Here is a 24,635-nt window from a genome sequence, read left to right as displayed (position 1 = left end):
CTAGAGCATCTGGGCTTCTGTTTGCAGAGAGACTTTATAGCTGTGGGCAGTGCTCCGCAAGGCTGGGGGTGCAGATGGTGATCTGGATGCCCATCTGGATGGGAGCCGGCGATTTGCTGGTCTAGCAGGTCGGGAAAATCCTTTTCCATTGGAAGGTTTCACTGCTATGAACTCCTACAACATAAACAAATGCTGTAATCTCTTAATACATACCACCTTTATCAAGCAAATATCCTTTTGATTATCATCATCGTCATCATCATCATTGTAACAATAATAAAAGTGTTCTTGAGATTTTATAGTTATGGTTCCAATGAGTCTTCTTTCATGAAATCGTTTTAGATTTATTTGTTTTTATTTTCTATATATGGATGGTATGTATGTATGTATGTATGTATGTATGTATGTATGTATGTATTATGTATGTGCACCATGTGTGTGACTGGTTTACACGGAGGTTAGATTTCTAGTTCCAGTGGATTCCCTGGAACTAGAGTTACAGACACGTGAGACAGCATGTGGTAACTGGGAATTGAACTCAGGTCTTCTGGAAGAACAGGAAGTGCTCTTATCTGTTTAGCCATCTTTCCAGCTCCTCCAACTGGTCTTCCTAATAAAGCTAATATCTTTAATCTGAGACAGGCAGCAAGGACAGATTCAGATGCTATTATCTCACTCATGGACAAGCAATAACCCTATTTTTTATGGCAGGAGCTCTGATTGGATAGAGAAGAGGTAGGCGGACCTAGGAGTGGGAGGAGGAAGGTATGAGGAAGGAGGAGAAGTGAGATGGAGGCAGATGTGTCTCATACTCTCCCCCTCCCCCTGCCTTTTTCAACTACCCCATGCTACAATTTGTTTATTGTCTCTTTGGAGATTTAAATTTAATTCACTGTTTTTTTTTTTTTTTAATGAAACAAAGCAATACAATCTGTTCCTAAGGGTCAACACTAAAATAATGCCTTGCAAATCCCTAATCAGTGAAAAGGTGGAAACACTCAGCATTTATTCTTAGTTCAGAAGAAATCTATTGGTTTTTGTTTGGCTCCAGTCACAGCTCCTACAGATTTATAGTTTCAGCTAAAACGAAGAGAAGTACAAAAGCCAGGGAATTATTTGTAGTGCTTGTTAGTGATAATAGCACACCATACAACACCTTATAAATCATGCTGTTTGAGTCACATATAGTAAAGGGCATTTTGTATGAGTCTTCATAGTAAATAACAACTTGCTTGGCCTTTCCCTTTACAACAAATGAGGACTATCACTTTTAAGTGGATAAAACAGGATAAAGGCTTAGTTAAGCACCCATTTCTATTAATTTCCAAGTAAAGACTATCTGTGACTATCTGTATTATGTAGACAGGCTTGTAGTGGCACAAACCAATGAGTTCTACTAGACATTGTTTTGAATTATTTTACCCACACATTCATATGACTAACATGGGTCATAGAGTGGGAAAGTCTGAACCAGTGATAACTGGGAAAGTGGAAGTAATTATTTATGTACAGAAATAATAAACCTTTAGAGTAAAACTCTGTAAATCAAGAAATATATATTCTGTTTCTTAAAGAAAGGAAACAAACAAATAACCTTCCCCATCTTGAAACCATTTTATATTAATCATCTCTCTATCTCTCTATCTCTATCTATCTATCTATCTATCTATCTATCTATCTATCTATCTATCTATCATTTTTGAGGCTTGGTGTCACTACATAGTCCAAGATAGCTTGAAACCACTTTGGAAACCACTCCAGTCTCATAGAGATCTACCTGCTTCTGCCTATAGAGTGTTGAAATTAAAGACACAGGTCACCACAAGTCAATGCAGGTGTCCCTAATATTATTTGTCTTAAAGAAATAATGTGCTAGTTCAAGTTTTAGAAACCATACCCTTGACTAATATTAAGGTGTTTCCTCATGGAGGACCAAGACCTTAAGAAGATGCCAAAATACGTCTGCATCCTCCATACATGATCAAGCAAATAGATTTCAGATCTATTGCTAAAGATGGACGTAGTCCTTGCTGTCTCAACTCTGCAATCTTATTTGAATCTACTCCTTGATCCACTTGCTGATTCCCATCTAGAGCAAATGTTCCATTTGACGCATTCTAAACACTGACTCAGTATGATGCAACCACTTACATCAGAACTACATTTGGTCCAGTTATCCCTGAAACATTTTGAGTTTTGCAGTGCAGACCTTGTCTCTGTCTCATAGGTTTTCAGCAGCTTTTCCACAACACCGTAATTTGATCTGGGGTCAGCTGACTTTGGCCGGCTAGAAAAACTGCTTGGTCGCCAATCATGCTCGTGGAACATAAGCTGATAGCTACTAGGACTCTCATGTGTCTGCATTTGTTTGACCAGGCCTGCTGAGGATACATTTGTGGGATCACTGAACATATTTTCCATGGGCACAGGAACATCGTCACTAGCTTTCAGAACATTGGTCCCTCTGTCACTTTCTGATATGTCAGCTCTGTGAGTAGTGGAGATATCACAGGTATTGAGATTGAGATTGTCAGGTGATTTTGTATAGCTTTCACTTTGCTGTATTGCTTGACAACTTCTGTCTGTTCTAAAAACAGTTCTGTTAAACTCATCAATCTTTGCAGCCAGCTTTTCATTCCTTGGAGTTGGGTCAAAATTGCAGTTGTAATTTCTAACTGGGTCCCTCTGTGTCACTGAGGGAACAAAGTCAGTTTTCACATGAAGATCAAGATGAAATTTTGTAGAGTTATCTGGAATCACCTTTTCAAATTTTGTTCCACTGGAGGTAAAACTAGTTTTTTGAGATGGCCTGGAAGGGCTCTTTTTTGTACCTAATACAGTGTCACATGACCACAAATTAAGTCGAATGTCTTTGTTACCTGGAGGCTTTCTATCTATTTTGACTTCTGGTGTCCAAGAGGAAAACATGGTACTATCTTTCAAACTCTTGCCTTCTTGTGGAGACAATGAGGCCTGCTTCAAGAGGAAATGAGGATTGCTATTTGTTTTGTCTTGACTCTCATGGGCCTCCCACATGTGGTATAAACTTTCCTTCAATCTTTCCTGAGCTTGTTCAGAATATGAGCTGGGGAGATTTCGAGAGGTACTTCTTGGAGGGGGAGTTGGTGGTGTTTCACTTCTTTGTAAACCAGTTGTACTCATTCCACAGCTGTGCATAGAATTGTTTTGGAGTCCATTGGTACAGCTCAGATTCTTTTTCTGCTTCTCTTTCTCCAAATTGGTTGGAAGAATGCCCTGGCCATTACTGATCAAGTGGTCCTCATGAGGCACATGGATTGTATTTGGCATTGCCTGGAGAACATGATCTGATTTCATCCTAAACAATTATAAGTTAAAGCATATTAATGACAATTTTCTTTTCAAATGAGCTTTGAAAAGCCATAGTTTTTTTTAATGCATTTCTGCTATAGAAAAAAGAGTCACAATTTGATCAAATGTTTATATATCTATAAATATATACTTATAGTGTGTGTGCACACATATAAATGTAATATATAAGTAATGCTATATATAAATAATATGATATATAAATAATGTGATTGTATATAATGTTACACACACACACCACACATTCTAAATCCACTTACTGCAAGTTCTCTTTATTGTAGGATAAAGTTGTCAGTGTCATCCCTCATTTTTCTTCAATCTGAAACTTATGCTAGACTCAAACTAGACAATGTAGTCACTTGAGTTTCTGCTCTTGACATTCCCATTTCTACAGTCTTTCTCCTGTCATATCTTTTCTTCCTCTTTTCCTATGCAATTTCTATTTCCTACTCATAATTCCTCTTCAGACTTCACTTTTCTCCTTGGATGCTAAATAACATTTAGAATGCTATTGTTCTGAATGAAGTATCATGAGTGCTAGATAACTCCAAATTAAATGTGTCATTCGAACTTGAAAGGAAAATAAGATTATATTTTATTAATCAAAGAAATGAGCTCTGATAAAGTGTGTCCACTGAGCAAAGAAAGTGATCATGAGTGACACAGCGGTGCTAGAGTGTAGCAGATCTTAGAACAATCTCATTAAAGAACATGCTGAGGCTTTGAAGTGCTTTCTGGAGGCCAGAGGGATGATGGTGAAAGCTTCACATTTCAATATTTGTGGCTTTTTTTGTGAGAATTTCATACAATATATTTTGCTCATATTCTTTGATCTTCCCTCAACTCCCCCGACGTGTCCTCTACCTCCCTACTCACCCAACTTCATGTTCTATTTTCATAAGAGTTTTGTACTACATGTGATTTGTAAATGAAAAAGCAAGTCTCTGCATAAAATAAAAATAGAGCAACAATGTGGACTACCAAATAATAAAATCACATAAGTAAAATAAGTCATATTATACAATTTATAAAAAAGCTTCAGTGACAACTTACAATGACATACAATAAGCACATACCAACACATGACATCAGGAGAGCTCAATAGGCAGAGAGAGGGCAGTGCACAGTGGCTGGCAAACTCTGTTGCAAGCTAGCACAGAAATTCTCAATTTCCTGACAGTTAAATAATAATAAGGAATCTTATGGTTGTAGTATTCTAAGAGAATATCAGATTTCTCAATGAGCTAAATATCAATAAAGAATAATCCATATTGACTATGCACAGAATTCCAAATTGTTGTTTTTTAACTTAGCTAGTATTTAGTCTAAGAGTTTGTGCCATGTAGACATGTAATGTGTTATTTTAAAATGTACATTTACTTCTATTCAGTATACATCACTGTTGAGAAATAAATGACCCAGCCATAAAATGTTTAAATAGAACAACTTACATTGTTCAAACACTACATTGTTAAAGTTGTCACAGTTTAAAAGCCAATTTAACTGGGTTTGCCAATTTGTATATTCGTCCTCTGGTCAAAAACTCAGATGGAGAAAGAACTTCAGTACAGGATATATAGTCATTCTGGACAGACAGTCTAGTTTACCTAAACACTGAAAGAATACAGTACAGTACTAATACTTACTTACGTTATGAAACATACTGGAAGATTACCTTTAAGGTTCATGAGCTAAGGTACACATGATGAGTCAGTGTAGATTCATCAACTATGAACAGAATTCTTTTTCATTCTCTGGTCTACAGTGATCAAAGGTGCCAGCCTACCTTCTGTGGTTAGAACGCTTTCGGATTTCCTCTTGAAAGGTACACAATTCTTCACTAACTTTTGCAAGTTCTTCAAGAGCCTTCATACCATATCACATAAAAGAGAGCTGCTGTTAGTGTGCTGAAGTGTACATGCTTCTTTAGAAATAGCTCCTGGCTGACCCCAATGTTACTTACTGTGTTAAGGGCAACAGAACACTCTATCGTCTCCTTAGAAGTCTTCTCCCCAGCCCAGGGCTCAAGTGCCTTCCTGTCTGTGGCCAAAGGATCCTGAAACCCCACTTTGATTTCTCTGTGTGTATTTTGTTCTGGAGACACTTGACTTTCTTCCCCAAGGAAATCGTTGTCTGTTTTCTTTTCCTTTTCTGGATCATCTTGGTCATTCAGCACTCTGAATTCACATTGTCCTGAGTTGAGGTGATCCGGAGGAAACTCCGTTTTATCTGGATCATGGCGAAGATCAATGACCTTAGAATGTTCATTCATGTTCATTTTCCTCCTCAGCTTTACTTCCTGGCAAAGCTGTAAAAATTAAAGATTAAAAATTTATTTTCCCTAATTTACTTGACCAATATATTCGTTTAAAGGCAGTCTCACTTTGTAGCCCTGGTTAGCCTAGAAGAAATTCTGAAGTCTAAAGTGGCTTCAAACTCCTAAAGATTTATCTGCCTCTGAATACTGGGAATAAAGCTGTGTGCCAGTATGGCCACATTTGATCAATATTCCTGATACTAAGCAAATCATTTGCGTTCTCTTTGCAATATTACTATATACTACCATTGGTGGTAATGCTTGTGCATACAGGCAGTGTCTCTAAAATAGAGTTGACTCACTGAGGGGGTGAGTAGTAAGGGCTTAGTGAGAGCGGAGAATATGTTTGTTTGCTATATGATATGGTCAGCTATTTAGGCAGTTAATTTTACTATTATAAGAGTGCATGATTTAAAAACATATGATTTCATTAATGTTAAACTCTTGCTATATCCAAAAAGCCCTTAGAGAGAATAGTCAGTAATAGATTCAACACACTGTAATTTTGTGAATGTACTTTTGCATTTTGTATATCTAGAATTATTTTATTTTTCAAAGAGTTGATTTCTCATCAGAAAAATAGAATGTAATGCCCATGCATTGCCTTACTAAAATTAGTCTTTATGGTTTATGGTTCCCCCAAGCTTTTCTGGCTAATCTCTATTCCAAGTTTCAAATGGTCTGAGTATGTACATTCTGGATTTTCAATAGCAGTTGCCATTAGTGCAGACAGGGGCTCAGCAGAGATGCATAGCACCTCCATGACCAATGTTGGATGCTCTCACTAGGGGATATTATTACTTAACATCATTGATTTTATCAGTGCATACTTGGGAATACACACTTCTCTAGCATATGGCTCAATATCCTGAAAAAATTTAAAACTAGAACCAATTAATTTTAAACAAAAATGCTCTATTTGTTAAACAATATAGCTATTAAATAAAATACTCTATTATGCTTTCATAATTATATGATTGTGTTTATGTTTTGTTTTTTAGTTTTCAGAACAAGTATCGATTTTCTTTAGTCTGTGAAAATATTTTCAGTTTTATCAGCATTTCATCCTAGCATTACACACTGTAGATTGTTATGTACATGACCAGAAGAAGACACCCTTCTGGAACTGAGATATTCTCTATGGGCAGTATGAGTACTCTCAACTATGTTGTCTTAAGCACAGGTAGGAAGTCCCTGGGTAAGAGGAGATGGAAGGAAGAAAGTAGAAAACGGTTTCTAAATTGTTGAAGGTCATAAAGGAATCATTATTCATAGATGTCTCAACTTATTTTAGAGGAAGGATGAAATAGCCCCTTTCTTCTGTTTTCTGTTTTGGTGTATCACTTTTTCACTCTGCGTTTTAGTCCCAACCTATTTATTTGTTGTTAGTCAGGGGAAAAAAGTGTGTTTTCATTACAAACATACAAAGCACTTACTTTCCTTATCGGCCTTAAAAAAGAGACTCAGTAATCTGTTAAATAAACCATAACATTTAATATTGCGTATTAAACAAAATAGAGCAAAATAAGTATAGTTAACTTTCAGCTGGAGAAAGCTTAGATGTACACCAAAACACATGTAGAAAGAAATATTTCAGAGCACAGTATGGGATGGCTAAGAGATGATTAAGGAGAATAAAATCACTGGCTATATCAGAGCCATGACATGTCTTTTGAAAAACCCACTTCCTAGTAAGTGTGTTAATATCTGGAGGACCCATGCCAGAATAAATCTGATGGCCACTGCTACTTTTCTATTTGGCATATGGCACACTTTTTGATGCTGCTGAATTACTTGACATCCTTTGGTATATATTACTCAGATATCACCTCAAAAATGATCTTTATTCTTGTGTTGTTATAATCTTAATACTATATCTCCCACAAATTATTTCCTGCATTTTCATCCTAGGTTCTAGTATCTGAACACTTATACAGATATATACATTACTTCCAGTACCATGCCTCTGAATTCAGAGAATAAGAAATTGATACATTGTAGAATAACATTACAAAGTCTTCCTTTTCATGTAAGACTATAAAATAAATGTCTCAGAGATATCACTTGGTGGAACTGAGCCAGTTTTGCTCTAGTAAATATAAGGAGATGTTTATTTCTTTGATGGAAGAAGAAACACAAAATAGTTCCCAATATCAATTGCATGTCAGCAGGATTTCCATTTCGAACTTAGACTTTACAGTACATTTAGAGTAAATCAAGCCTTACCTCTTCAATCTTCTTCTGCATGATCTTCCACTGACTCTCCCATTCTTTTCTTTCATTGTCAAACTGGTTCAGTAACTCCATCTTTTCCTTATGCCAGTCGGCTGCTGTGGTCTCCCAATGCTTACATAGGTCCATGGCAACTGTGTGCGTGTCAGCCAAAGGATGTCTGCTCATCTCTGCCTTCTCTTAGCTGTTTCTTGGAAGTGTTAAACTGTTTGATTTGAAGTGGTCTCACTTGCCTTTAAAATAAAGCCTGAGATAAACAAGACAGAGTCCCAGGCTTATGTGCTTTCTGTCAACATATGATTTTTGTCAAAAGTCAATGACATAATCAAACTATAGAAAGTTAAACAAAAAGAAGAGAAAAGATAACAAAAATCTGCGTATAAAGGAGTCTTTTTTTTTATAATACAGTCAATAAAGTGGTATTGTCCTAAGATCTTTTCCTCTTCTTTGAGATTAACAGGAAAATTACAGTGGACAAGCTGGCTAGCTGCACATGTAGGATATAAACATTTCCTTACCTAACTGCCTAATCTAAATAGACTTTCTTCATAAATATTCACAAGTTTGAGTATGAGATACAATTGTATGGTTGCATCTGCCTAGGTGTGCTCACTCTGTTAAAATGGAATTAACTGTTTATGTGGCAGTACAGGTTAGTTACATATGCCCATGATTTAAGATTGTGAGCCAGTTCAGGATAACTGTCTGAGTTCTGTATTCAGAAACCAAGCCCATGTCAAGTGGGAAGAATGTCCCAAGACCCAAAGCAGATAGTGACCTCTAGAGTCTCATGTCTCATCAAGAAAGTAGCCTAACTTAAAATTGAAAAGGTTGTTACTTTACTTCCTCAAATAAAATCTAAAGTATTATTGTTCTGTAAGAATTTTAACATATGCTAAAACTTATTCATAACCTCTTCTCTTTCACCTGCACTATTTATGCCTAGAATATAACTATAGAAAACAGTTATAGAACAATAACTATAGGAAACTGCTTTCTTGGGCTACCCTAAGGAGTCACCAAAGTAATTTGATTTCTCACATTCAGCTTAGGAATATTTAGGGTTTGAGGAGACAATTTAAAATACCAGATATGGGGATCAGAGAGATGGCTCAGATCTTAAGATTGCACACTGTTCTTACAGAGGACCCAAGTCTGGATCTCAACCCCCATATTGGGTGACTTACAACCATCTGTGACTCCAGCTTCAAGGAATCCAACATCTTTTTCTGAAGTCTGTGGACACCCACACTCACACATGCACATAACTCCCACCACACACACACACGCACACACAGAGTTAAAAATAAACTTCAAAAGGCTGGATATATAATTCTATTACAGACTTTGGTATCCTATTTATATTAAAGTGAGGATATTTGTAGAGTTATTATAAACTTTAGACAGTATAATAAATGCACAGTAATTTGAGAGATTAAAACACTTATAATTTGCACTTTAAGTTTTTTTGCTTTTTCTGAAGAAAGTTTTTATTAATAAAATTATGTGTCTTTGTACTGAATAGAACAAACATATTTACAAATGAATGACTGTATTTAAAATAATTATGCCAATGAGAAACATAGTGTTTCAGGAGGAGCACATACTTAACTTATCTAGGCCCTGGGCTGATCTCCCCAACTCCCATAAACACACACACACACACACACATACTCAAAAGAGAAGAAAAGAAAACTCCTAAACCCTGATTGTTCTGTTTACTAATTAATTATCAATTAATCAGCATTCACTAATCAATTAGCATAATTACTCATTAATATATGGCGGCAATGCTACAACCTTTCTGTTATTTACGTACAAATCTGCCAATAGTCAATGTGCACTGTTTCTGGCAGAATTAATTCTGCATGATTATGTAGGAAGAACTACTTTGAATTCACAGCAGATAGATGCATATTTCATAACTCACATATTAGATGACTATGAAAGATAACTTTACTTTTTGCCAGGCTTCTCCAGTCAAGATACGAATGAATTATGATAGACTACAAGGAATTAAAAACATAGCTCTTTATGTAGGCCTCCATTTCTTTAAAACAAAAAACTTACTAATGTTAATATCACTAGTTTCTCAAAAAACATTTACCAGTTGCACTTTGATAGTATTTGCATATTTCCCTGTCACTCACAGTATCATTATTAATTCAATCAAGAAAAGCAAACAATTTCCAGTTTAGTTACAAGCAGGCTCCCATGACCCTGGGTCACTCATTCACTCTCCATTTCTAACCTCATTTTCCTTTGCTTCCTCATTAGTCTTGGTTTTCTTTTGCTATGCACCCCACTTATAAGCCAGACATGAAAATCTAACAAAATGAAGAGTAAAGAGTTTCCCAAATTTAGAGTTTTGTTTTTGCTTTACATAAACTTGACTAATATTATCTAGTGATCCTTTAGGTCTATGCAAAACCTATTCCCAGGAGACACAGACTGGGTTTGTGTTGAGACTGAAAGACTGCTTTAAACCTATCTATAATGACCTGTGAGCTGAAAGTAACTCTCCGGCCAGGAAGAATTACCTCTCAGGAAAAGCAGAGACCTTTGAGACATCACAAGACCAATACAAATTTACCCAAAGACATGGTAAAAAGGGAGTGGAGTGATTACAGGATATTTAGAAAAGAAGCTTTATAATATCTATGCTTTGTTCCAACTGTGTTTAAATAGTGTAACTGGTCAGAAATCATCCTCACAAGGATGTACTACAATCAGTGTAACGGGTGTGTGCAAGTATTTGTTTGTTTGTTTGTTTTTTATTTCTAACTCCTCTTGAACCATGCACACCTCAGACTTTAAAGTGGTCAAGCCTTCCTATTTTTATCTACAATAAGGTCATCCGTAAACATCCTAGAACAATGTTGCCCCTTACAAGAGGAATATGCTAGCCCAGGAAACAGTCACGTGGGCCTGAATCCTGACCTTATTATCTGCAGAGTCAAACTCATCACTGCTGAAGGGTCAGTCTACACAGCTTCCTCTTTCCAGAGCCAGAGTAAAACTCGGTTCTTGACTGGTAATGGCTATGACTGAAAACCAACCATAGCCATTTCATACAAGAAAGAAGGCGTTCTGAAAGTTTATTTACAGCTGTTTCTCTGGCAATGTTTTTTTGGAAGGGCATTTCCTTAGCTTTGCTAGGATCTCAGTCTTGTCATCAATACACACTGCAACACAGATGCATCACCCTCTATAAACAAAGCATGGGGAGGGGCATAAAAAAACATTCTGAAGAGTAAGTAGCAAGTGAGAGAATGCATAACAAGAACCCAAACGCTGCTGTATCATAAGGAATTTTTTTAAAGATTTATTTTATATATGAGTGTTCCATCTGCATGTACACTTGCATGCCAGAAGAGGGCATTATATACAGAATATTACATTATAGATGACTGTGGGTCACCATGTGGTTGCTGGGAATTGAACTCAGGAGCTAGTGCTCTTAATCACTGAGCCATCTCTCCAGGACCACAAATTCTTGCTAAGTGCTGATTTCATCTTCCCTCTTTCCTCTCATCCTTTCCTTCACTCATCTCCTTGTAAGCCACCTTTTTTTTTCTAAAGTAAAACTGAGTATATCAGCTTTACCTCCTTGTAAGCAAATCTCAATGGGTTAACTTATATTCCCTTTGTCTGTATCTTGCCTTGGTACTTCTCAGTTTTCTTAAAGGCATACGCCAAGTTAAATATAGTGCAAAACAATTTGTCCCTAGTAAAAAGTTGGATAAATATTTAAAACTACTTTTTGTTATCATTCTAAATTGAGTCTTTAGAATGTTAGGCTAAATGATCAATTTTGTGGGGACAGAATGTTCTGTGATGAGAAGTTTCAAGGCCAAGTGGATCAGCCATTCAACAGCCTGGTTTTAGTGCTCTCCACTGAAGCCAGCATAAAAGCTCTCCTTGTTCTTAGCTCTCAGTCTTTCCCTCCCACAGATTCTGGGATCTCTGTGGGAGAGCAGAAAGGATTTCTACATCCTACATCCCCTTCCCTATAGCTCCTTGCTGTTTCATTTCAGTATCCCCAAATTTCAGAATAGAAGTTTATTAGAGGAAAGTGTAGAAAGAGAGGTAGTTACATTTGTTAGTTACACAAATGCCCCGCCCCTAGCAACACTAAACTAACATTCCATAATTCCCTTTAATCTATTTCTCCCCAAAACTAAGATTGTAAAGGATTGAGAATGGGTTGTGCACATGCTGTAATGAGAAACTGACGGTTCACTCCTGCCAGGGAGCAACATTTAAGAACAGCAAAGGGGGTCTCATGAAGTATACATGATAAAATACAAACTTTGATTATACACAACTTTGGGTTGGGAGGCAAAGATATAAATGCAGTAACATTGAGCAGAGGATTACTGCTGCAGTTTCGGCCCCTAGACCTACCTCGGTTTGGCCATGGTCACAGGTCTTTACCCAAGGCATGCTCAGTGCTTTCTACATCACAGTTATGATCATTTGAAACTCCATCTTGTCTGCTGAAACTGGATTTTAGCCATGCCAACTAAGGAGTGTCAGGAGGGCTGATCCTACTGCTGCTTCTGTCTCGGGAGAATTCTGCTCTGAGTATTTGGTTTGTTCCCATTATTTTCTCTTTTTCCTGGGCATATTAGATTTCTTATATTTCAGATTTCTTATATTTCAAGTCCTTTACACACATGAAAATGAAGACTCCAGAAAGAATGTCAGAGACAGCAATACGGCCAACCTCATAATTCCTAGAAGAAATCATTTGGCCTGATGTCAAGTTGCTACCGATCAATTTTGTGGGATTAGGAAGTCCCGTGCCTATACCTCAAAATACTGTGTCACCTGTCTTCAAAATTCCTTCCCTCACTTTCCAGGCTTTTATCCACCACTGGAACCATTTTAGGCAATTAAGGAATCCTATTCCTCCTGTGCTGTTCATCAGCAAATACATCTACCTAGAGACCTCTCACTTGATTTTATTAGAAGAGTAAAATGAAAAAAAAAATGCTGCTGTTCATTGCTATTTCTGCCTGCTCCTCATTTTCCCGCAAGGTCAAAGAAATGTGGCACAAAGAATTCCAAAGAAGTCAATCTTATTTTCTCACTGGGTCACTGTCTTTATTCTTGATTCTCCAGCTATTTACTGATAGTCTCAATTTAAGCTACAGATACATCATTTTTAGTTCCCTTAACCAATATGATACAAGCTTTGAATACAAACAACTTTTAGCTTGGGAGAAGCAAAGATCTAAAAGTAATAACAACCTTGAGCAAAGTTGCCTCTGCGATTTCTCAAAGACACCAGTGCCTGTGAGCTCACACTCTCTCAGAGTATGATAGTAGTCTTGAATAAAACTATATATATATATAGTTTTAGATTACAAATTTCAAACAACAGTGCACTCATGGGTTGTAAATTTTACATCACAGATATTAAAAATAACTTCATCCCACCACAGATTGCATTCTAATGAATAGTTAATGAAAACTTACACTGGGCAAAGTTTTTCTGAACTACTGAGAATAAATGAGAAACAGTCTCAGGGGTGAGGATGTTGCTGTCAGTCCAGGCTTTAGAAATCCACCCTCAGCAGCTGAACAGCCTCTTCTCCTAGTCAGTTGAATCCGTTATATACCCCGCCCACTGTTCTGAGGCCAGGACACCAGCATAGTCAGCAGGGGAGATGCTGAAACCACACTTACTTAAACCTCATCTTTAGTCTAAGATGCAGAAGCAGTCCCTTTGTATCCTTCCCTAACTGGTTTCCTCTTTCAAGTTTGCCGGGAAGAAACATACCTTCTTGCACTTGGGGGTTGTCCTGCGGCAGGTCAGGCTCTGCATGGCCAGTCTAGCAATGGAAGAGTCGAGGCACAGAGCTAGTTGTCTTAAAGAACAGTCTCAGTGATTCTTTTATAAAACAAAGGCCATCCATTTTCCACAATAGTCCTGACAAACCCCTTTGCAAATTGCACCCTCAAAGGGCTACTCAGCTCAGTGTCACAACAGCAGCTGGGCTACAGTGACGTCAGGGACTTGGAGGCGGCCTTAAGGCTGCTGCTTCCAACCAGAGCTTTGTAACTTTAGAGCAATTCTCCCTCTGGGTAAACAACTCCAGGTCCAGGACGTTTTTAACTTTTATAATGGAGCCCAGCATTTTCAAACTTGCCAAGAGAGGTCTGCTTGTTAGCTGCACATGATGATAATGGCTGTATTTAGGTTTCTTTTATTTGGAAAGTAGACTTTTTTTTAGGAGCAAGAACTATCTTCTTCCCCCATCCCCTCTCTTTCCCTCTCTCCCCTCAGTGAGATGCAGTTTCCGTGCCTTTGAAGTCTGGCCAGGGATGAAGTGGAAGTGCATCTATCATGTAAAGTGAGAAAAATGTGAAATATACACACACACCAGCAAGCGTGAGTCAAAAAGTATGTTGGAACATATTGAATGTCTGCCTTTATGTAAAATAAGAATGGGAGACATATAAAAAGCAGTGTGTGTGTGTGTGTGTGTGTGTGTGTGTGTGTGTGTGTGTGTGTGAGAGAGAGAGAGAGAGAGAGAGAGAGAGAATATGTATTTTGCCTTTTATATTCAGGCATCTAATGGTTTACTTTAGTCAATAAAGTCTCTAGGGCTAATATATAGCAAATAAGCTACATTGAATTTTAAGTAATAAGCTCCTATCTTCAAGTTGAAGTTTTCCACCTGTACATATTACAACATGTTATTTTTTGCCTACCTCCAGGCACCATCTCATATATAGATAAATTGCTTAACAATGGTAAACTGGTCATGGTAAAAATGCATTTATTCAATGTAATCAACTGACTAATGAATTAACATGTAAAGTCTTACTTTGCAGAACAGGCTAGTCTAAAACTCACTACTGCATCCCAGACTGGTCTCAACTTAGTACAATCCTGCTTTAGCTTTCCAAGCCCTGGAATTATGGTCATGAGCCACCAAGGTCAGCTTCTTTATTTCCATAGAAGGATGTTATACATGCAGAATAACTGAAAGAAATGCTTCCCTATGTTTAGAGAGCTGGGCTTCATAAGTCCAACGGCAGCAACAACCATCATAGTTACAGTAGTAACACTAGTTATTCATTGTGAGCAGCTTTAAGCAGAGCTATGTCCTAAGGACATCAGGTGGAGCTTTGTGTTAGTTTACTCCCTTAGCAACTGTCTCCACAGTTTTCATTAACCTGATCTTACTTATATCCATGGCTTAGAGAGCTAAAACATCTTGACAAAGCCCACAGAAAGGCCTCTGAGAGGCCAACTAAGACTTGGAATCAGTTTGGGGACCCTGGAATTTTGTCACAGGGACCTAGAGCTCAATTCTTCTGCCCTCATGTAACTGTGTGAGCCTGTGGCCTCTGTCTCTTCCTTAAACAATTAGATGTATTTACTTCATAAGGTTGTATGGAAACAGATACATGGAGTGATAGACAGTCACAGTTGGTTTCTCCTGCTTGCCTTGGTGCTAATGGAAACAGGAGGGTGAAGGAGAAACTTTGCTTAGAACCATCAGCCGGAGCTCTCAAGTACTGCCCCCAAGGACTCTTCATTCCAAATCATTGAGTTTCTACGTGTTCCCTGTAACTCAAGTTAGGCTTTGCATCTGGGCATGTTGGCATAACCCTGAAGTCCCAGAACCTGAGAGATTCAGGCAGAAGGATCAGCAAATTAAGGCTAACCTCAGATACTGGGGAAGTTCAAGGTCATCCTAGGCTCCATGAGATCCTATTCTCCAAACAAACAGACCATAAACCCATAAACAAGAACCAAAGAGAAGAAAGAAAGAAAGTCCTTTCCGAAATTCTATCAAAAAGTCAAATAGCATTTTGCTGACTTTCAGAAGTTATGTTGTGCTATGGACTCTGGTCTTCCCCGGGGATATTTCAATGTCCTTTTTCCTGCACTAATAAAAAAGAACTACGGTTCCTTTTTATTAGCTTCTTATATTATATGTAGATTTTTACCAATGAGTCACTTTAAATTTAACATTAATGTGAATATCTTCTAGCCTTTTCTGCTGAATAATTTTGTAAATATACATACACACATACACACATATATGTATACATACATACATACATACATAAACACATATTCTTTTGGTCTCTGTCTGTCTCTGTCTTTCTGTCTCTCTCTGTCTCTGGCATAGGCACATCAACAAACTGGTAGGATACAAAGAAAATAACTGTTCAAAACTGCTTCCTAGAGCTTCCAAACTTCATTTTAAATGGGGTGGCTATGTGCACAAGATACACGAATTGAAAAAAACTAATGATGGTATACATAGTCCCATAGTGACATTTTTACTCATTAAACGATTTGACATTCTAAAGTAGGTGTTAGAGTAACAACAATTTTATAGAAAACATGTCATTTATTGTGTAATGCAGATGATTTGTAAGCCATTTGGACATTTGATTTCATCTCAAAATAATAAAGCCACTCAAATTGTTGTTGTTCTCCATTTTAGAAAGTTTTACACACTCAGAATTGCATGCCTGCTAATCCAGTTTCAAACTGAAACAGAATATACACAGTATTTAATAAGAGTTAATAGAGAAGGACCAGCTACTATTAAGAAATAATACAGCAAATTATAAAAATGGTTTAAAAACATTCGCACTAATGATAACACTAGCCACGAGCTAGAGCATTTTGGAAAAGCAGAAGAGCAAGCACATGAATGGCATGAGCAGGTGTTTCCGGAGTCACCAAATTTAGAGCCAAAAAGAGCCTCTGAGGTCATCGAGCTAACCTTCTCAGTTTACAGTGAAGGGGGAGACCCTGTCATGAGATCATCCGCTCAAGGTCACCAGTGATGCCAAGAATAGAATCCTGGTCCTCTCATTCCCAGTGCAGTGCTGTGAAATTCAAAATTCCGACCAAGAGACAAGAATCAAGATCTGGGACCAGCATGTTGGCTGTGACAGGTGAATAAGATGCTGGCTTCCGGCTTTGTCAAATTCTGTTTTCTTCTGTGTTGAATCAAGGGAGGCCATAGTCTCTCTCTCAAGTGTGCCATAAACGCCGTATAGCTGAGAGTTTATTTTGCTAATCAGATAAAGAGACTTGGACCCTGGGAGATGGCTCAATGGGTAAAACTGTTAGTCCCATAAGCTTAATAGATCTGCTTCGATCCCAGTGTACAAAGCTGAATGATCTGGTGTGCATCTGTGACCTTAGCACTTCCATGGAAAGATGGGAGGCAGGGTTAGAACTGTTCTGAAGCTGAACAGCAGCAGAGACTAGGTACCCTATGCCCACATATATGGCATAGAGAGGACTGATGTCTCCAGGTTGCATTCTGACCTCTACTCTTCAAGCTAAGACAACTCTGGCTGCTCTAAGATGGGAATATCTGAGTTCATGCCTGCACATTTCTTTTTCTTCCTTCGTTACCATTCAACAATATTTACTGTGCGTTTCTGTTTCTATAAGAATGACCAAGAGCAGAGAATAAAATTGGGGAGAAAAGAGCTCAGAATTTTTATGCTATAGTTGGAGACCATATTATAAGCAGTATGTTTGAGGTAGTCATTCCTTCCACTGATAACTTTTTGACATTGCTGTTTGTTGTTTTGCTTGTTTGTTTTGTTTTTTTAAGGTAGAGTTTCTCAGTGTAGCCCTGGCCATCCTGGAACTCACTACGTAGACCAGGCTGGCTCCGAACCTGCCTGCCTCTGCCTGCCAAGTACTGGGATTAAAGGTGTATGCCACCACTGCCCATCCTTCCTTCCAGAACAATGTCTGCCTTGTGTAGTTTCTTTAAGGTATATGATCTCACTTGCTAAGCTGAACTTTTCAATCTTAACGTATCTCCATTTCTTTTTTTAAGGAAGAAAGATCTGGAGTATTTCAGTTAATATTTCACTTATAAAACTTTGATAAGCAGCAACAATATCCCAGGTCAGAATCGGGGGATTTGAAGAATAAGACAAATTCATGTATTCCAAACGATACTGTGAGGAGTTGAGGACATGGTGTCCACAGCATGGCTCCTCAAGTCCCTTTATTTGTGATTCAGTAAAGCGTTCCACCCAGGGATTTGGCTCAGTGTTACAGTCACCCACAGCTCACACTGCTCAGAGGTTTATACTGAGCTACTAGTGAAAACTAGAGTGTTCGTGTACTTTGAACTTTTCCAATCAGTTCATCCAGTGTGGACCACACCCCCTTCCCATCAAATGTGGTCTGTTCTCTGCATCCTAGAAGAGCAGAGCTTTAAGTGTGTGTTAAGAGAGCAAGAGTGACTTTGATGCATATGAGGCTCTGATTCTGGGTAAAAGCTGGGATGGCTACCCCAACAACATTTTTCCCTTCGAAGTTATATACTTAGCTGATTACATTTCAGCTAATGTACTGTTTTCCCAGTGTTGGATGCTTTTGTCGAAAGTCATGGGATGCTGGCTTCTTCTATTCTGAGGTCTGGTGACATGTAAATAGATATTTTACTCAAACAGATCCATCATGGAATTTATATATAGGCACTTCAGATGTAAGAAATAGTCCAAAGAAACACTTTTGAACTATCAAATTTTATTTTAAATTCTATTCCAAATTCTGAGTAAAATAACATCATATTTGAGAAATGTATGTTATTTAAAATTAGAAAAAGACAACTCTTTGAGATTTCAAATTAGTGTTTAGCATCTAATTCTACTATTTACATATTTATGACTTGTTGGTAATGACCAAAGAATCAAAATAAGGAGGGCATTCTGCTAAGGGCGTCTATTTAGTGTTCGCCACTAGAGAGCAAACCTGAGTCACTTCTCTTTGCCGGTAAGTTCTGAGGCCCAGACTGGCCATTTATTTAGGGAGTGATTTGGAGGAAATAATCCATAGTGTTCGTTAAAAACAAAAAACAAAACAAACAAACAAACAAAAAACAGTGTCTATCCCACAGGCCATAGCGTTATGTTTCTAAAAGTTGTTTGCTACAATGTTAGTGATATAGGAAGCCAACTGCTGGCTCATCACAGCCAACACGGAAAAGGAGAATCACCGCCATATAGAAAAGACTGGAAGGAACAAGCTGGGAGCGTAGGACAGTTACTTGTTTCACTTATATGTCATGGGTGAGAAAGAGGAGCGAGGACTGGAAAGGAAGGAGCAGGGCTGAGGACTCTAGTCTGAGGCATCCTGCAGAGCGGGAAGAATTGTGGCATTGTTGTCCTAATAGTGAAAGAACAGCTGCCAGACTCATTCCCCAAGGACAAGGTATCTCAGTGAGCCCACATGAGCTTGGAAACATGATATCCTCAAAGAAAGCTTGTCTGCAAACATCTCAGAAGTCCAAAAAAACAGAGAGATTAAACTGTTATGGCATTAACTAAGGAGATAGTTCAGCATCTGATGAAGTGTGTGTGTGTCTGTGTGTGTGTATCCTCCTCTATCTATCTGACTATCTATCTATCTATCTATCATCTATCTATCATCTATCTATCTATCTATCTATCTATCTATCTATCATCTATCTATCTATCTATCATCTATCTATCATCTATCTATCTATCATCTATCTATCATCTATTTCTTCTATCATCTATCTATCTATCTATCTATCTATCTATCTATCTATCATCTATCATCATCTATCTACGTTCAAGCAGAGAAGGTATTGATGGAAATGTATTAGGTTACATAGCAGGAACCATTTGAGTCTATGGCTCCACAAACTTTCAGAATGGCCATCATGAAAGAGCCACCCGTTCCTCCTCACCCTAACTGTTGATACAAAAGCACTATGCAGAAGCATGTGGTTGCTACCGTGTTCATCGAAGCATATTGGAAACATGAAGCATCCTTCCTTTGTTTCTCTCTGAAATCTTTCAAGTGTCATGAGAATACTGGGGCACATTGTCATCAAACTGTATACAAAATCATCTCACCTGCTTCAAACGATATTACAGATTCAAAACTGCTTATCTTCCTGTACCTTTCTCTCTTGTAAAGAGGGCTCTAACAGATATGTCTTTATGCATAATGTTTTTGAATTGTACAAATTTCCATTATTCCTTTCCTCAGATTTTAATACTACTGTCTACCACTTCCTGTTTATTCCCTACAATCAGTTAGAGCCTAATTCTACTGGGGGAGACTGACTCGAGGAGAATGTAGCTACGACCCTGAATAGAGTGGCTAGGCTCACATTCCAAACTTCAGTGGTAGACAATCCAATAGCCACATCCCAGTCTACCACACAAACTGCACATTCTGGCTTGGACCAAACATTTCTTTGCTTAATGAGTTTCAGTCATTTTTATTTAAAACTAACCAAGCAGATTCCTGTTTTTCTTAAGCCTAGGCTAAATTAACCAAAACTCTTGTTTCTATGCCCAAGAAAGTGCCATAGAAGGAAATCATCTATAATATTTTTTGCTTTAAAGAAATATGTTTAGTATGCCATTTCAGCTTTGAAAGTGAAAAGATTCCTTGTCTCAAGAACTGGGAAACTTTGTAAGGTTGATCATTTAAAACCAGCAAAAATGAAATAACTGCACACTGAACAAAGTAACAAAAATAATGCTGCAGTGAGGTCAGAGACAAGGCAGGGAAGAGTGAGGGCTGGGAGAAGGGGGAGGTGCTTAGGGGGAAGGGCTTGCTGGGAACTCTCACAGGTCTCAGACACCATCTTTCTTAACTTTTCTTCCCAACTCTAAGTACTAGGTTCCTACAGACGAACCTAAATTTAAAAGGATATTAGAGAAAGTCACTTCACGGGTAGTTTACTGAGACCGCCTTCCTTTCACTAGCTTACCAGTCATGTTCTCTGTGACACAGGGACCTCTGACCACCTGACTCTAATGAATTTATTTCACATCACAGCAGATTGGCTGTGTGCACATGCATGCGTGTTCGTGTGTGTGCATGTGTGTGCATGTGTACATGCTGAAGCACATGTAGAAACCTGGCTGAATAGTTGACAGACCAGAGCTAGAAATGCCTTTCTCAGAATTTACTGGGATAGTACATTTACATCCTTAAGTTCAACGATGCAGTAAGAAATCCAAATCCCCCAGAGTACAGTCAGAACCAGGCCAGTCCTATACAACCTGATGTCCCTTTTCCAGTATCTTAAGACAGTTCCATCTATGGAAGGCATGGCTGCGATGTAAGAGTCGCATAAAATTCTTGTACTAAAATTCTGCCATATTAGTTCCTATCCATGCTGCCAAATGAGATCTAAAGACAGTGCTATTTGGCTAGCCCAGAGAGCAAAAATCATTGCTACGGTCTTTTCATTACCACTACAGACATTTCCAGGACCTTTAAGAAAGCCTATGAATTTGTTGTTACATCGTACAGGCTCATCATGAGGGTTTGATTTATTGTATTCATCGACACATCTGTAGTATGCATTCCTCGAATTGTTCCATCCTGGTTTTTCTTCCCGTTGCATAAGTGTTTCTTTTGTTTTCTTAGAATTTGTTAGTTTTGAGAAACTGAATTAGTGGGGAAAGTTTTTCTTTCTTCCCGAAATTTTAATTTTATGTTTATGTATATTTATGTGTATGCGTGTTTGCCTGCAGGTCTGTATATGCATCATATGCCTGTAGTGCTTGCAGAGTCTGGAATCAGGCATTGGGTCCCCCAGAGCTGGAGTTACAGATAGACAGTCGTGAGAAGCCAATGAGAATGGAGCCCAGGTTCTCTGCAAGAGCACTGAGTACTTAAAGCCTTCTCTTCAGCCCCATCTTTTAAAATTGGCAACAGCACAGTAGAGAACTGCCCAGTCATTGTACATCGTGAAACATTTCCATATATTCCCAGGAGCTCCACAGGTAGCTAAGGACCACTGCTGGGCTGGGGCATTTCTGACTCGAAGTACTGTAGACATTCTGGCAATCTTCAGTTTCAACCCTTAAACATTTATGTTCAGTTCCATTGAGTTTGTAACTTGGGAAAGTATCATAAACCTAGCAGACAGGTTTGGTTTTTTAAGGTGTATGTGTGTGTGTATGTATGTGTGTGTGTGTGTGTGGTTGTTGTTGTTGTAGTTACATGACTGGGTGGTTTTGAGTCAGTCTCAGACTGTAACCCAAACCAGCTTCAAACTTGCCATGGTTTCTTGCTTCAGACTCCCAACCGTTTTAACCCGTAGGCTTGTGACACCAATTTGATCATGTACAGAATTTTTCTCCCTTCTTTCTTCTTTTCTCCTGAAAGCCAACATAATCCTTAGCCCTTTCAATTTCAAGATTAAAAGCCAGGTGTGGCTGGACATATAGTTCTAAGGTAGAGCATTTGCCTGGCGTATACAAGACCCTGGGTTCCATTACTAACACTGAAAAACCAAAGGGAAAACATCCAATCAAACAAAATCTATTGATTGATTGGTTCCTAAGTGCTGCTAACTATTCACCAGACAATACTTTCCTCCCCCCAAATCCACAGAAATAATTACAATTAAATAAACAAAGTAAAAAATAATACCAACCAAAGAAAAGATAATGAGCTTTAAGAGCAGTTAAACTGAAGTTTTCAACTACTGTGAAATTTTCTAAATTTAAATTGTGTGTATGTGTGTATGTGTGTGTACTGCATGCATGCAAGTGTGCAGGTACATGCACTTATGAAGGTCAGAAGGGGATATTGTATGTATGAATGTGTAGTGTGTGTGTTGTGTGTATATGTGTTGTGATTTGTATGTGTAATGTGTTGTGGTGTTATGTGGTATACACGTGTGTATGTGTATATACAGGTACTATATGTATGTGAGCATGTTGGTACATGCACTAGTGAAGGACAGAGAAGGATGTTGTACTGGTGTGTATGTGCACATATGCAGATACTACATGTGTTATGAAGATCAGATGGGGATGTGGTGCATATGTATGTATAGTGCACATGTGTGGTGTGTGTGTTGATATGTGTAGTATGTGTGTAACATGTAGCATGTGGTAAGTTTATGTGTGTGTGTGTGCTCCCATAGTATATGTTATATTTGTATGTGTGTGTGTAATATATGGTATGTGTATGTAGTGTATGTGTAGTAGGTAGTGCATATGTATGAAGTATGTGTGTATGTATGTAGGATGTGCTGTGTGTGTGTAGTAGGCAGTGTATATGTATATAGTATGTTTGTGTGTATGTATATAGTATGTGGTATGTGTGTGTACTGCATGCATATGTGTACTCAAGTACAAGCACTTGTGTAGGCCAGAGGAAGATGTTGAATGTCCTTCTCTATTTCATTCCTTCTTCTGGCCTTGTTGCAGCATGCCCACCCAAAATGTACAGCCATCCACAGCTCTGTGCGTGGATTCTGGGGATTTAAACTCCAGTCCTCATGCCTGCTTAGCAAGTTCTGTTACCTACTGAACCAGCTTCCTGAAAAATTTTTCCTAAAGTTAATATTAAAAAAAAAATGGGGCTGTAAGAGGATGAGGTAAAACACTTTCCTGCAGATTAAATTCCTGGAATTCCAAAGGCCTACCTGCATATTTTTTAGTTGGCAAAGTTTCCCACAGGATCTGTTTCCTGTTGTCAAGATACTTTATTTTATCATAGGTTTTCATATCTACTGACTAATGCATGAACTGAGAAGAATATGATTTTTCTTATTCTTTTTTTTTTTTTTTGAGGTCTGGTTAGATAGCTTAGGCTGACCTCAGATTCACAATCCTCTTGTCTTACCTTCCCCAGTATTGAGATAAATGCAGGTATCATTACATCTAGGTCCCGGGCTGGAATTCCCATGTACTCTGGGATTCCAGTGGGTAAGCTATCAACAAGATGGGCAGAATAGAACCTTGAGTCCATAGCGTTTACCCAGTTGACTTTAGATACATATAAGAAGACAGGGTTGCTAGGGGTCACAAAAGTCAGTTTAGGCCTCAGAGTAGCTCCCATTGGAATGACACTTTGGGTATAGATTTTAACTCAAGGAAATTCTGCACAGTGTATTTATTTCTCCTCTCAAGCTATTTCTCATGCTGTTTCTAGCATGTTTTCTGCAGAGAAGGGAGTTCTGTGTGGTAGTTTATCATAGAAAAGAAGGCACTCCAAGCAACATAGTCAGTCAGGGATACATGGCTTCATATATAATACATAAATGGAGATAGCTGGCTTAGTGGAAAGTGGGAAAAATTCAATAGGAGGGGACTGCTTAGTTTCTTATTAAACTAAAAGATCATTTAGACGCATGCTTCCAAATATACCTCTGGAGACAGACCATGTCAGGGTCAGAACATTGTTTACTTTCCAAGAGAGCTACATTTCATCATATCATATTTTCAACAGATATTTATTAGACAGTGATGTTTTTCTTTTGGTCTAACATGAGAACGGTATACTTATAAATCTACATAATTTATATCAGAAATAATTTATAAAACATCTACATTGACTTATACCTCTTAATGCCTCTGCATAAATTTTGAAAATGCAACCAAGTGAAAATTTCCAGGCGTAAAATAATACTCAATTCCTACAGAATAATTATGAGACTTAGTCCATTTTTCACAGTCAACCTGTCAACTATGAATCAAGAGTACAAAACAAAGAAAGATACAAAAGAAAGAGGCAGAAAAATATGAGATACACAAAACTCTGATAACTCACTTTTCCTTACCTGAAACACTTTGGTTGCTGGGGTTTCCTAGTGAATTTGACAGTGTAAGATGAGATGTGTCTTTTTTACAGAGATGTGCAGTCTTCAGTGTTTTTTTTTTTTTTTTACAGCATCAGTTACTACAGAAATGATACTTCTTTTATGTCTTGTCTTGA

The 24,635-nt window shown here is 38.0% G+C and overlaps 1 protein-coding gene across 1 annotated transcript; it reads right to left on the bottom strand.

Annotated features, from left to right (window-relative positions):
• Kiaa0408 (KIAA0408 ortholog) lies at positions 1-24,546 on the bottom strand. Its single transcript, XM_028766483.1, is given in 7 exon segments — positions 1-164; positions 2,021-2,100; positions 2,102-3,337; positions 5,135-5,214; positions 5,312-5,656; positions 7,892-8,144; positions 24,481-24,546. Coding segments are annotated over 6 exon segments (2,079 nt in total). The 5' UTR covers positions 8,066-8,144; positions 24,481-24,546.
• Positions 24,547-24,635: the final 89 nt, after the last annotated feature.

Source organism: Grammomys surdaster, unplaced genomic scaffold, assembly GCF_004785775.1.
Source record: "Grammomys surdaster isolate TR1022 unplaced genomic scaffold, NIH_TR_1.0 168, whole genome shotgun sequence".
NCBI lineage: Eukaryota > Metazoa > Chordata > Mammalia > Rodentia > Muridae > Grammomys > Grammomys surdaster.
The sequence above is the reverse complement of the archived record's forward strand: the minus strand, read 5'-3'. Positions and strand labels throughout refer to the sequence as shown.